Source organism: Triticum urartu, chromosome 3A, assembly GCF_056163025.1.
Source record: "Triticum urartu cultivar PI428250 chromosome 3A, HENAU_Tu73, whole genome shotgun sequence".
Classification (NCBI taxonomy): Eukaryota; Viridiplantae; Streptophyta; class Magnoliopsida; order Poales; family Poaceae; genus Triticum; species Triticum urartu.
The window spans coordinates 57236566-57249319 of NC_141875.1; the positions used below are offsets into that span (position 1 = coordinate 57236566).

The 12754-nt window shown below is 45.5% G+C and overlaps 1 protein-coding gene across 1 annotated transcript; it reads left to right on the forward strand.

Annotated features, from left to right (window-relative positions):
- Window positions 1-11795: 11795 nt before the first annotated feature.
- Window positions 11796-12209, forward strand: LOC147978517 (uncharacterized). Its single transcript, XM_087514775.1, has one exon. The coding sequence runs from the start codon at window positions 11796-11798 to the stop codon at window positions 12207-12209; it is 414 nt and encodes a 137-aa protein (XP_087370901.1).
- The last annotated feature ends 545 nt before the right edge of the window (window positions 12210-12754 follow it).

Genomic DNA, 12754 nt, shown 5'->3' on the forward strand with positions numbered 1-12754 from the left:
CCAGCAGCGGTCGGGCTGTGCCGCCGAAGGCGCGGCCGGTGGTTAGTCCGTCTGAGCGCGCCACCTACCTCAGATGGATGGATGGACGATGCTTTCGGTGTCTCAGCCGCAAGCATTTCGCCAAGGATTGCGAGGAGCCGCTAAAGTGCTGGCGTTGCTACAAAGATTTCCATCTTGCCAGTCAGTGCCCTGGCCCTTTGTCGAAGCTCTCCTCGACGGTGCCTTCCCATGGTCCTCGACTTGATGTTGGGGATCGCCATGACGCGCCGGCCAGCCATGCTTCTAGGCAGCGCTCATACGCCGAGGCTCTCTTAGCGCCACCCCTTGGAGATCGCTTGGCTCGTAGTGTGGACGGTTGTGTCTTCCCTCTCGCTCCGGTTGAGCAGGATCTCCTTGCTGCTATGATCTCGGCTAGGCCGGTGGGCATCGATCCATGGCCTAATGATCCTATGCTTGATGAAGCAATGGCGCCTTCCCCTCAGGTTTTGCCTGTGATCCTTGGTCCTAGGGAATGCTCCGCTTGGGGCGATGACATGTGGTTCAGCCATGATGCCTCGTCCGTAGGGAGTGAGGAATATGTTGATCCTATGTGCTCGGAGGCTACTCTTCTGTCGCCACACCATGGAGGCTCCTCCTCGTCTTCTGTGGTGCACTCCCTTGTACGTCTGATGCAGAGTCCAGAGGAGCCGCTCGGTTTCAACACGCCTGATGTTCTGGTTGAGCCTATGGATGAGGTGTGCAATGTTGTTGCGAAGGTGGCGCAAACTAAAGCTGCACCACTATCTCTGGAGGATTTTCTCCGCAAGGTTACTTGTTCGCTCCCACAACCTCTGCTTGGGACCCCAGTGCCTTCGCATGGGGAGAAGAATGGCGGGCAACGGAGCGGGCGTCTGGATAAGAAGAACAAGGCATGCAACATCCCGACATCCAAGCGTGCAGAGTGTAGAATGTTGGAGGCTTTTGATGAGTTGCCGGAGGTTAGCAAAGCAGAGGGGCCAGAACAAAAGATGCAAGCATACCTGGACATGTACAAAAAACCGCTCTCACCGCAAGTGATCGGCGCGTTGAGCTCTTTGGCGAGGATCGCTGGGAAGTCAAAGTTGGACCTGTCAGGATGTTTTCCACCTGATAATGTTAGCACATGATTCTTTGAGGCCGAGTCAGAAGAGTCTTTCGATATGGACAGTTTCCCTTCGGCGAGTGGCAGTTATTTTGGTTGCACTTGAGCCTGGCCTAACTGCCTTGGGCTTGGGTGCTTTGGTGTCTGGCTCTGATGATGTCCCTTGATGTTGCAGTTGTCTTGTCCTTGTCCCTGTCCCCAAGTTCTAGTGCCTTTTTTCTCATTTTCTTTTTTCTTTCTTTTTGAGTTTTCTTTCAGTTTTCCTTGATTAGCCGAGAATGTTAGGTTTTCGGGTCCGGTTTTCCTTATAAACTGGACCAACTCTCTTCTTCTCAATGAAATGCAGGAACCCCCTGCCCCTTTTGAGGTGTTCTCGAAAAAAAAAGTTGGTCTTGGATGTTTTGCAGCTTTTCTTGTCTCTCACCAATCCACTAGTGTTCACACACATCCACTACCGCCCATAGCTGCTGGAAAACCCATAAATTGTAATTTCCTGATGGAGAGATCAGAGTCAAGTGCACTTGGGTGCAACACTGATACATAATCAGGATTTGGTTGATGTAAATTAGCACATTTTTTTAGAAATTCTAGGCTTAGATTTAGACAGGTTAAACCTCATCAATAGATTGGTTGATACAGAAGTACAAATAAAATCCTCCGCCATTTATTGTATGTATCACACTAATTAATGTGTATCACCAAACACCTTAGTCTTGATCACAGATCCAATAATAATCCAAGAGTGATTAGTTCACATAAAGCCTTTGATCTCTCCATGCTAAACGTAAATTTCTCACAAGAAAACATGATTTGGTCGTATATCAAAAGATACATATATACCTTTTGCATTACCAAATTTTGTTCCAGAAAACTAAAACCATGAACAACAAATAGAGAAGTCACACTATACCTAAGAAATTAATGACCAGGAATTCAGTTTCCCCTCACAAACATCTATACCAATATACCATATAAAAAGACCTAAAGGAGCAGATTCAATTAATCTCGGTCATCAAATCATGTCAATCCAATGATCTAGACTGCTTCAATGTCGAGCGCTCAACTCGTTTAACGTGCAGTTAATTTCATGCCAAAAATAATGTTAATCACATAATAACATGCAAATAATATCATACTTAATATCCGCATGCATTTAATATATTTTTAAATTAACATGCATTACACGCACACATTGACTAGTTAACACAAACAACTAATACGCATGCAAAAAGATGGAAGTGCAATATTTTGTACGGACACCTCACAAAGGGGAACAATCGCCACACTTGAATCGGGCATTCAGGTTGGCATGCAGCAATCGCCACATGCTCTCTAAGATCATCTGCGTAATATTAACAGCCAGAACTAACAAAATCAAAGAAAAGCCTCCTGTTGATTATGAGCTGCTTTCCTACACCTACGTAGATTGTTTTACGTAACTTACGTAGTGGCTGACTTGGCCTATTAGGCCCAGGACCACACCGTGAAACTCAAGGGGGTCTGATTATAGTTTAGAAAGGACAATGGACAGAACGTAGGACCCCCATAGTTGTACCATTGCTCGAGATACATGTTTGTTCTGCCGCTCTCTATTCCACTCAGTTGAAGTACAGGCCAACACACTTCAGCCTTTGGTTTGAGCTTTTCATGTCGCCATCCCATCGTCCATGGCCTAGCAAGCCCAGGCTACTTCTGGCACTTTCTTCTTCTTCTTCTTCTTTCCTACTCTGCATAGAGTCATGGTGGTCGTGACAGAAACTAATCATCTTTATTCCACAAACAATCATGATGAATTGCTCTGATGATTACAATGGGATGAGATGAACACACACAAAAAAGAAAAACAACTATAGCTTTCTAAGTAACACATGACAAGCATCATTATCCGCAGATCACCCCAAAGTCACCGAATTGAGATCACTTATGGCAGCAGCACTCCGGGTAGGGGTCGTGCTCGCAGTAGCTCCTGAGGAAGTTGTAGCCTTTGCTTACGCAGAAGTTTCGGCACCTGAGCTGGTCGTCGTCTCCCACCGGCTTGCTGCAACTCCACTCCTCTACGCAGTATCTGTTGGGATAATAGCCGTTGTCTGCATGCGCACGCACACACAAAAGGGACCAATAATTAGTACGTGTGTGTTCCATATATGAAAGAAAGAATTAGGAATGAAGATCATCATGTAGTACTATGTTTTGGATATTTCAATATATACTACATAGGGACTGAAATGAATAAACAAACACACTAAAACATGTTTATGTACCTCTGATTTAGAAAAAGAATCTTATATTCATGGACGGAAGGAGTGAGAAGTACTATATACCCTCTGCATTGCAGGAGGACAGGAAAATTGACATGAACAGACAAGCTACGGCCAGGCGCAGAAACTGTGTGCTGTTCCTGTCGTGTGCCATGGCTAATGAGTACTGTAGTTAGCTAATTGATCCTCTTCTTCTAGATAGCGTCGTCCTTTCTGGTCTAATGCTTGTGTTTCGTGTGATGGTGTTTGTAGTATATATAGTGGTCCTTGGGAGGATTAAGGGGGAGATTAATCAATTCTTATCCTTATCTTCTCGTCGTACATTAATGTAATACCTGAAGAACCTAAATATTGTCTTACTACCATCTATAGTTGGAGTTGCATTAATGTTTGCTTATCATTAGACTCAAATTTTTTTCCGATAAAGATCATTAGACTCAATTGACCGATGAAATATCAAATAAGCATCAAAATACTGATGGTGTCATCCATCAGACTAGTCATCTATCGTTGGATGTGAACAACCAGGGGCGTTGATGACCCACAAGTATAGGAGATCAATCGTAGTCCATTCGATAAGTAAGAGTGTCGAACCCAATGAGGAGCAGAAGGAAATGACAAGCGATTTTCAGTAAGGTATTTTCTGCAGGCACTGAAATTATCGGTAACAGATAGTTTTGTGATAAGATAATTCGTAATAGGTAACAAGTAACAAATGTAACAAAGGTGCAACAAGGTGGCCTAATTCTTTTTATAGCAAATGATAAACCTAGACAAACTCTTATATAAAGCAAAGCGCTTCCGATGACACATAGGAATTACTGTCAAGTAAGTTTTCATCATGCTCATATGATTCACGTTCTTTACTTTGATAATTTGATATGTGGGTGGACCGGTGCTTGGGTGATGTCCTTACTGTTGGGTTTCGTAGTAATTTCAAAAAATTTCCTACGCACACGCAAGATCATGGTGATGCATAGCAACGAGAGGGGAGAGTGTGATCTACGTACCCTTGTAGATCGACAACGGAAGCGTTAGCACAACATGGTTGATGTAGTCGTACGTCTTCACGGCCCGACCGATCAAGCACCGAAACTACGGCACCTCCGAGTTCTAGCACACGTTCAGCTCGATGACGATCCCCGGACTCCGATCCAGCAAAGTGTCAGGGAAGAGTTCCGTCAGCACGATGGCGTGGTGACGATCTTGATGTACTACTGTTCTAGGGCTTCGCCTAAGCACCGCTACAATATTATCGAGGACTATGGTGGAAGGGGGCACCGCACACGGCTAAGAATATGATCACGTGGATCAACTTGTGTGTTTAGGGGTGCCCTCTGCCTCCGTATATAAAGGATCAAAGGGGAGGGGGCGGCCGGCCTAGGAGGGGGCGCGCCAAGGGGAGTCCTACTCCCACCGGGAGTAGGACTCCCTCCTTCCTTGTTGGAGTAGGAGAAGGGGAAAGAGGGGGGGAGAAAGAAGGAAAAGGGGGCTGCGCCCCTTGTCCAATTCGGACCAGAGGGGGGGCGCAGGCCTCCTTCCTTTTGGCCTCTCTCCTCTATTCCCGTATGGCCCAATAAGGCCCATATACTCCCCGGCGAATTCCCGTAACTCTCCGGTACTCCGAAAAATACCCGAATCATTCGGAACCTTTCCGATGTCCGAATATAGTCGTCCAATATATCGATCTTTACGTCTCGACCATTTCGAGACTCCTCGTCATGTCCCCGATCGCATCCGGGACTCCGAACTCCTTCGGTACATCAAAACTCATAAACTCATAATATAACTGTCATCGAAACCTTAAGCGTGCGGACCCTACGGGTTCGAGAACAATGTAGACATGACCGAGACACGTCTCCAGTCAATAACCAACAGCGGAACCTGGATGCTCATATTGGCTCCCACATATTCTACGAAGATCTTTATCGGTCAGACCGCATAACAACATACGTTGTTCCCTTTGTCATCGGTATGTTACTTGCCCGAGATTCGATCGTCGGTATCTCAATACCTAGTTCAATCTCGTTACCGGCAAGTCTCTTTACTCGTTCCGTAATACATCATCTCACAACTAACTCATTAGTTGCAATGCTTGCAAGGTTTATGTGATGTGCATTACCGAGAGGGCCCAGAGATACCTCTCCGACAATCGGAGTGACAAATCCTAATCTCGAAATACGCCAACCCAACATGTGCCTTTGGAGACACCTGTAGAGCTCCTTTATAATCACCCAGTTACGTTGTGACGTTTGGTAGCACACAAAGTGTTCCTCCGGCAAACGGGAGTTGCATAATCTCATAGTCATAGGAACATGTATAAGTCATGAAGAAAGCAATAGCAACATACTAAACGATCGGGTGCTAAGCTAATGGAATGGGTCATGTCAATCACATCATTCTCCTAATGATGTGATCCTGTTAATCAAATAACAACTCTTTTGTTTATGGTTAGGAAACATAACCATCTTCGATTAACGAGCTAGTCAAGTAGAGTCATACTAGTGACACTCTGTTTGTCTATGTATTCACACATGTATTATGTTTCCGGTTAATACAATTCTAGCATGAATAATAAACATTTATCATGATATAAGAAAATAAATAATAACTTTATTATTGCCTCTAGGGCATATTTCCTTCAGTCTCCCACTTGCACTAGAGTCAATAATCTAGTTCACATCGCCATGTGATTCAACACTAAGAGTTCACATCACCATGTGATTAACACCAGAGTTCACATCGTCATGTGACCTATACCCAAAGGGTTTACTAGAGTCAATAATCTAGTTCACATCATTTATGTGATTAACACCCAAAGAGTACTAAGGTGTGATCATGTTTTGCTTGTGAGATAATTTTAGTCAACGGGTCTGTCACATACAGATCCGTAAGTATTTTGTGAATTCTATGTCTACAATGCTCTGCACGGAGCTACTCTAGCTAATTGCTCCCACTTTCAATATGTATCTAGATCGAGACTTAGAGTCATCCAGATCTGTGTCAAAACTTGCATCGACGTAACTTTTTACGACGAACCTTTTGTCACCTCCATAATCAAGAAATATTTCCTTATTCCACTAAGGATAATTTTGACCAATGTCCAGTGATCTACTCTTAGATCACTATTGTACTCCCTTGCTTAACACAGTGTAGGGTATACAATAGATCTGGTACACATCATGGCATACTTTATAGAACCTATGACTGAGGCATAGGGAATGACTTTCATTCTCTTTCTATCTTCTGTCGTGGTCGGGCTTTGAGTCTTACTCAATTTCATACCTTGTAACACAGCCAAGAACTCTTTCTTTGACTGTTCCATTTTGAACTACTTCAAAATATTGTCAAGGTATGTGCTCATTGAAAAAACTTATCAAGCGTCTTGATCTATCTCTATAGATTTTGATGCTTAATATATAAGCAGCTTCACCGAGGTCTTTCTTTGAAAAACTTCTTTAAAAACACTCATTTATGCTTTGTAGAATAATTCTACATTATTTCCGATCAACAATATGTCATTCACATATACTTATCAGAAATGTTGTAGTGCTCCCACTCACTTTCTTGTAAATACAGGCTTCACCGCAAGTCTGTATAAAACTATATGCTTTGATCATACTATCAAAGCGTTTATTCCAACTCCGAGAGGCTTGCACCAGTCCATAAATGGATCGCTGGAGCTTGCACACTTTGTTAGCTCCTTTTGGATCGACAAAACCTTCCGGCTGCATCCTATACAACTCTTCTTCAACCGTCACCCTATGAAGAGCCATCTCCTCAACCGTCACGTCGAACACCAACTTGGCCTTGGTCATCCAGTAGTGCCGATCTCTAGTGCATAAGGCAGAGATCCCAACTGGATACCTGGATGTTATAGTCTGATACGAGTAGGGCTCCCAGATAACTTGATCCTCGTGCAAACTATCAAACTACACCGTGAAGGACGGGTAGCAGCCCTTCACCTGGGTATGTGCAAACTGTCTCTGTACATGACAACAAATTTACATTAGTAATACTATTGCACGGCAAAAATAATCGAAGGAATTACATAATTTAAAAGTACATCTCTCCGTGCCCAAACAGATCCCATAGTAGGCAAGTCGCCGATAGCAGGCATGTAAGCCCCTGCTATGTCCTCCAACCCAAACGGTGTGTCAATGGAGACATAGGGTCGTCCAATAGGGAATCTCTCGTATGACCAGAGCTGCAACAATAGTGGACATCCAACCAGACCTGACTTTCTAGACTTCAACAAGCAACCTTTGCACAAGCCTCTGTACGTAGCTGCTAACACGGCAGAACCAAAACTCCTCTGGACAATATCCACAGGGCAACGTGCGTCAGCTATCTCTCGTGCAATACCGATGAATCGTGCATCAACAGTGGTCACGTGGTTCTCCGTGAACATCGTCTTGCCGAACAACCATAGAATATATGCCTCTAGGGATCGATCAATCTGTGCGTCTGACAAATCTACTGCGGGGTATCCTAATGAGACAATCTACATAGAAAACATACGATTGTGTGAACGATGTACTATTGGTAACTAAAAAAACATAGTCATGTGGCCACGAAGGTTACCTGAAACTGGCTCAACCACCTAAAACGTGGCCCGTGAGGATCATCGTTTAAGCCCGTAGCAGTTGGCACCGCAGCTAGAAAACGGGCCTGCATATTTGCAAGCCAGCCAGGTTCTGCCTCTAAAGGACCTATGGCATCACCGGCCAAAGGTAATCCCAACAAGTAGGAGACATCCTGTAAAGTAGGCGCCATCTCTCCCCAGGGAAATAAATTGGTATTTACGCTCCTGGTTCTGCTTGCACAATTTTTTAAACAAGTTCATCAACCGCTTGTTCTTGAACTGTGAGAAAAAGTTAGCCCCAAGATGGCGCATGCACCACCGGCTCTGCAAATCCTTCCAAGGTGTTGGTTCGTCTACTGTTGGATTCCTTAGAGTCTTCACGGCCTTCAATATACCAGCATGCCTATCATGAATGACACACACGTTTGGTCGATCCTTCACGATGGCAATTTTCACTTGCCGAAAGAACCACACCCAGCTCAGAAAGTTCTCACCCTCCACAAATGCCATGGCAAGTGGAATGATTTGATTGTTTCCATCCACACCAATGGCAGTCAGGATTTTCCCTTTGTACTGACCAGTCAGGAATGTACCATCCACAAACATCACAGGAGGACAATGCCGGAAAGCTTCAATGCACATAGCGAAAGAGAAGAATACTCGTTTCAACACCTTGAAACCTGGTATACTTAGCAACCTTGTATGTTGTACGTTAACATAAGTGTCGGGATTCCTCTCCTTCAGTACATCCAGGAGACGGACAACATTATCATATGAGTCAAAGAACGTCCCAAACCTTTCCTCCATAGCCTTCTGCTTAGCCCTCCAAGCCTTCCCATAACGAATGTTATAATTCCATCTGACCTTCACTGCTGTCTGGATGTGTTTTGCTTTCATATCTTTTTTCTCCACTATCTCAGTATACATGAGTTGCGCAATGAGAGTTGAAGTTAGGTTTGAACCAACAAGTTTTTCCTCACACAATTATGTGCGACCACATTCGTGACAACCCAGTGGATGTTATACTTCGGCACGTGCCCGTGCACCTTCGCAGGACAACCTGTTTCAACACACTTCACGGTATAGTTTGTTGGGTTTGATCTGTCTGTCCGGAAAACCCTCTGAGTAGACATAGCCCACTTTATCACTGCATACTTCAATTTTTTTCTTTGTATCAAACATAGCCCCCATCTGGACTTGGTTCAGATTATATTGCCATAGAGTCTCATGGCCATCGTTCACAGTAAGGCCGGTGGATATGTCCTGATTCCATGCAGAAGGAATCGGTACCTCCACTTCATCCTCAGAATTTTCAGAATCCAGATCCTCCGCATATCCATCCTCGCCTCTTCCTCCATCACCCTCTGCATTTCATCGCCTTCCTCATCCCCATCAGCAACACCAGAACCAGCTAATATTATCGACTGAATATTCTGCCTAGTATCATGACCACAAACATTGTCCAACATGTAGTCTGACTCCTTCTCGGTTTGGCTAGGATCCACATCCGGTGGCTGTGACCCGGATAAATGAATCTCGTTAGCAACTCGACTACCCTGGCCGGGTTCATACCCCACATGGAGTTGTACGGTATTCTCCTCCTTCGCCACTGGCTGCACTAGGACATATGGGTGGATTCTTCGGTCTCGGCAACGACTTAACAGGGTCAACCAATGCTGGCTCCTATCTATCGGCATCAACTCCCACTTGACATTTTTACAGGATTTGGTCCACAATGCATGAATACTGACGGAACATACTTCAGAATCCAACCCAAAACTAGTAGTCAACCAGTGCTTCAACTGTCTAATGTCCACTCTGTCCGGGTCTGAAAGTGTCATGACGCCATTTTTAAACTCGCTAAGATCAACCCCCAACTCATTATATCGAACATTACCAGGGCCATAGTAAACAGTCAAATTTACTGATACTGACATTTTCACCTGTCAGACATTGCCACCTTCTAATTAATCGCAATGAACAAATTGTTACCGGCTACACTAACTATCCGCTAAAATGCCAACACAAACCAATTAACACTAATAAAATGTGACGCGTGATTATACCTTCGACGCGTGTGGCCACCTCACGAAGAACTTGCACCAACAGACAACACCAACGCCACCCCCTCGGCGACACGAAGCTGCACCTCCTCCTCACCAGCCAAACCGCCTCCTCCTCCTCAGCCCACCATGGCCTCTCCTCCTCCTCACCCCATCATGACTCCACCTCACTTGTACGCACAAATAGCTATCCCATTGGGAAAAAATGACCGTAGGCCGGTGGAGATGGCTACGATCTACCATTTCTGTGCTTTGGATTCGAAAATAGGTGGAGAAACAAAGAGATCAGCGAGGGGGGCGATGTACAGAGAGGAACGAGAGAGACAGAGCAAGAACAGCGAGAGGAGAAAGAAGACGCCGCTCGGGCCTTATCCGCTACTCTTCGGCCACTGGTAAGCCGAAGACCTCTTCGGTCGCTGGCTGGCTGAAGAGGCCCATCTTCGGTCGCTGGCTGGCCGAAGAGGCCCGTCTTCGGCCCAGTTCGCGCACACTTCGGCCTGGCTTAACCGAAGACGTCACTTCGGGCTTCCGCAGGCCGAAAAGGTCCACTTCGGCCAACCGTTGACCGATGGGCTGCTAGTTTTGCAAATAACGTATCGACACTGCTAGTTTCCGAAATTGCTATAAAAAACGTGCTACTTTTGAAAAAAATTCTAATCAACACTACTAGCAACCCACAGGTACCAATCTGAGGTTTTGGAAGAAAGATTGAATACAAACGATGAATTAGGGTTTGAGAGGATATGGTGTTGGTGAACATGTTAATGAAGATTGACCATCCCTCGATGATAGGATCGTTGGTGATGACAATAGCTTCGACTTCCCCCTCTCAGAGGGAGGTTTCCCCAGTAGAATAGCTTCACCGGAGCCCTAGATTGCTTCTGCCCAGGTTCCGCCTTGAGATGGCGGTGCTTTGTCCCAAAAGCTCCCTTTTGATTTTTTTTCTAGGTTAAAACCCTCCATATAGCAAAAGACGGGCACCAGATGATGGCCAGGGGGCCCACAAGCCCTGGGGGCGCACCCTGGGGGGTAGGGTGCGCCGCTCAGGCTTGTGGCCACGTCGTGGGTCCCCTTCTGTTGTTTCTTCGCCCAATATTTTTTATATATTCCAAAATAATTCTCCGTAAAGTTTCAGGACATTTGGAGTTGTGCGAAATAGGTATCTCAGACTTGCTCCTTTTCAGTCTAGAATTCCAGCTGCCGGCATTCTCCCTCTTCATGTAAATCTTGTTAAATAAGAGAGAAAAGACATAAGTATTGTACCATAATGTGAAATAACTGCCTATAACGCAATATATATCAACATAAAATCATGATGCAAAATGGACGTATCAGGCGTCTGATGCGTTGTGCCCATGACCCGCGAGAGAGGATGTTTCGGGCACCACTATCCGGGTAACTCTCCATGTGTTTCTTCTTCATCAATTCCAGGTTGCTTCCTAGAGTAGATGCTTCTGTCCAGTTGATGCAAAAATTACGCATCTGACCCGTGAGATTGAGTACCGCAAGATCCTTATTCCAGATGTGCGTCGTCCTACTGGTGTACTAGATGGTTGGTGGTCTACCATCCTCCACAATATCAACAAGATTGAAAGAGCTTTCCTATGGTCCGGATTGGACAAGACATAGGGGGCTAAATGCAAGGTGAACTGGGTCGGCCACTTTTGTATGGAGGGCTCGGGGTACTCAACACCGCCAAGTTTACTAGGGCTCTCCGGTTACGATGTCCATGGTATGAATGGAAAGAACCCACTAAGATGTGGGTGGGGATGGGAAACCCATGTGATGCGGAGGACCTCAACTTTTTTTATGCTTCCACCACTATTATCGTTGGTAAAGATGCGAGGACACCCTTTTGGGACTCTCCTTGGCTTCTTGGGCGTACGCCAAAAGACATTGCCCTACTCATTTATGAAGCTTCCAAGAGAAAAGGTTGGAAGGTCAGGGAGGCCCTCAAGCACAACACATGGATCCTCAAGATCAAAACCCTCATCAACGTCACCGCCGAGCACATCACGCAGTTCTTCACTCTTTGGATTCTTCTTAATGAGGTCCACCTTGACGAGCTCACCGAGGATGGCATCATTTGGAAGCATACGAGCAATGGGCAGTACTCGGCAACTTTCGCATACAAGGCACAATTCCTAGGGATGGTCCTTTCGCCCATGGACAGGATGGTTTGAAAGGTTTGGGCACCTCCAAAAGTCAATTTTTTGCTTGGCTAGCTCTTCAAGATAGAATCTGGACGGCGGATAGATTGGCAAAGCAAGGATGGCCAAATTGTGATGTTTGCCCTCTCTGCATGAGGGTGCAAGAGTGCGGGTCCCATCTCTTCTACAAGTGCCGCTACACCCGGCGCCTTTGGTCTTTGGTCATTGGGAAATTCCCCATGCTCGGGCTCGACACTTCCGCTTGGCCTTTATTTCACACGGTTGAAGATTGGTGGGCAAGCACTTGCGTCTAACGAACGCCAGATCGACAAGCCAAGGCCTCCATCATCATTCTTGTCTCTTGGATAGTCTGGAACGAGCGGAACGTAAGGGTTCTCAAGCATAAGAGTGCCCCATCGCCAATCTTGCTTTCTTCCATCTCCACCGAGGCAAACATTTGGGTCATTGTCGAGCAAAGAAACTAGGGTCTTTTATTGCACGCGAGTAATCCACATGTTGTGTATTTTGGTGGCTCGTAACAAACTCTATTCTCTCTTATTTAATGGATGAGGCAAAGC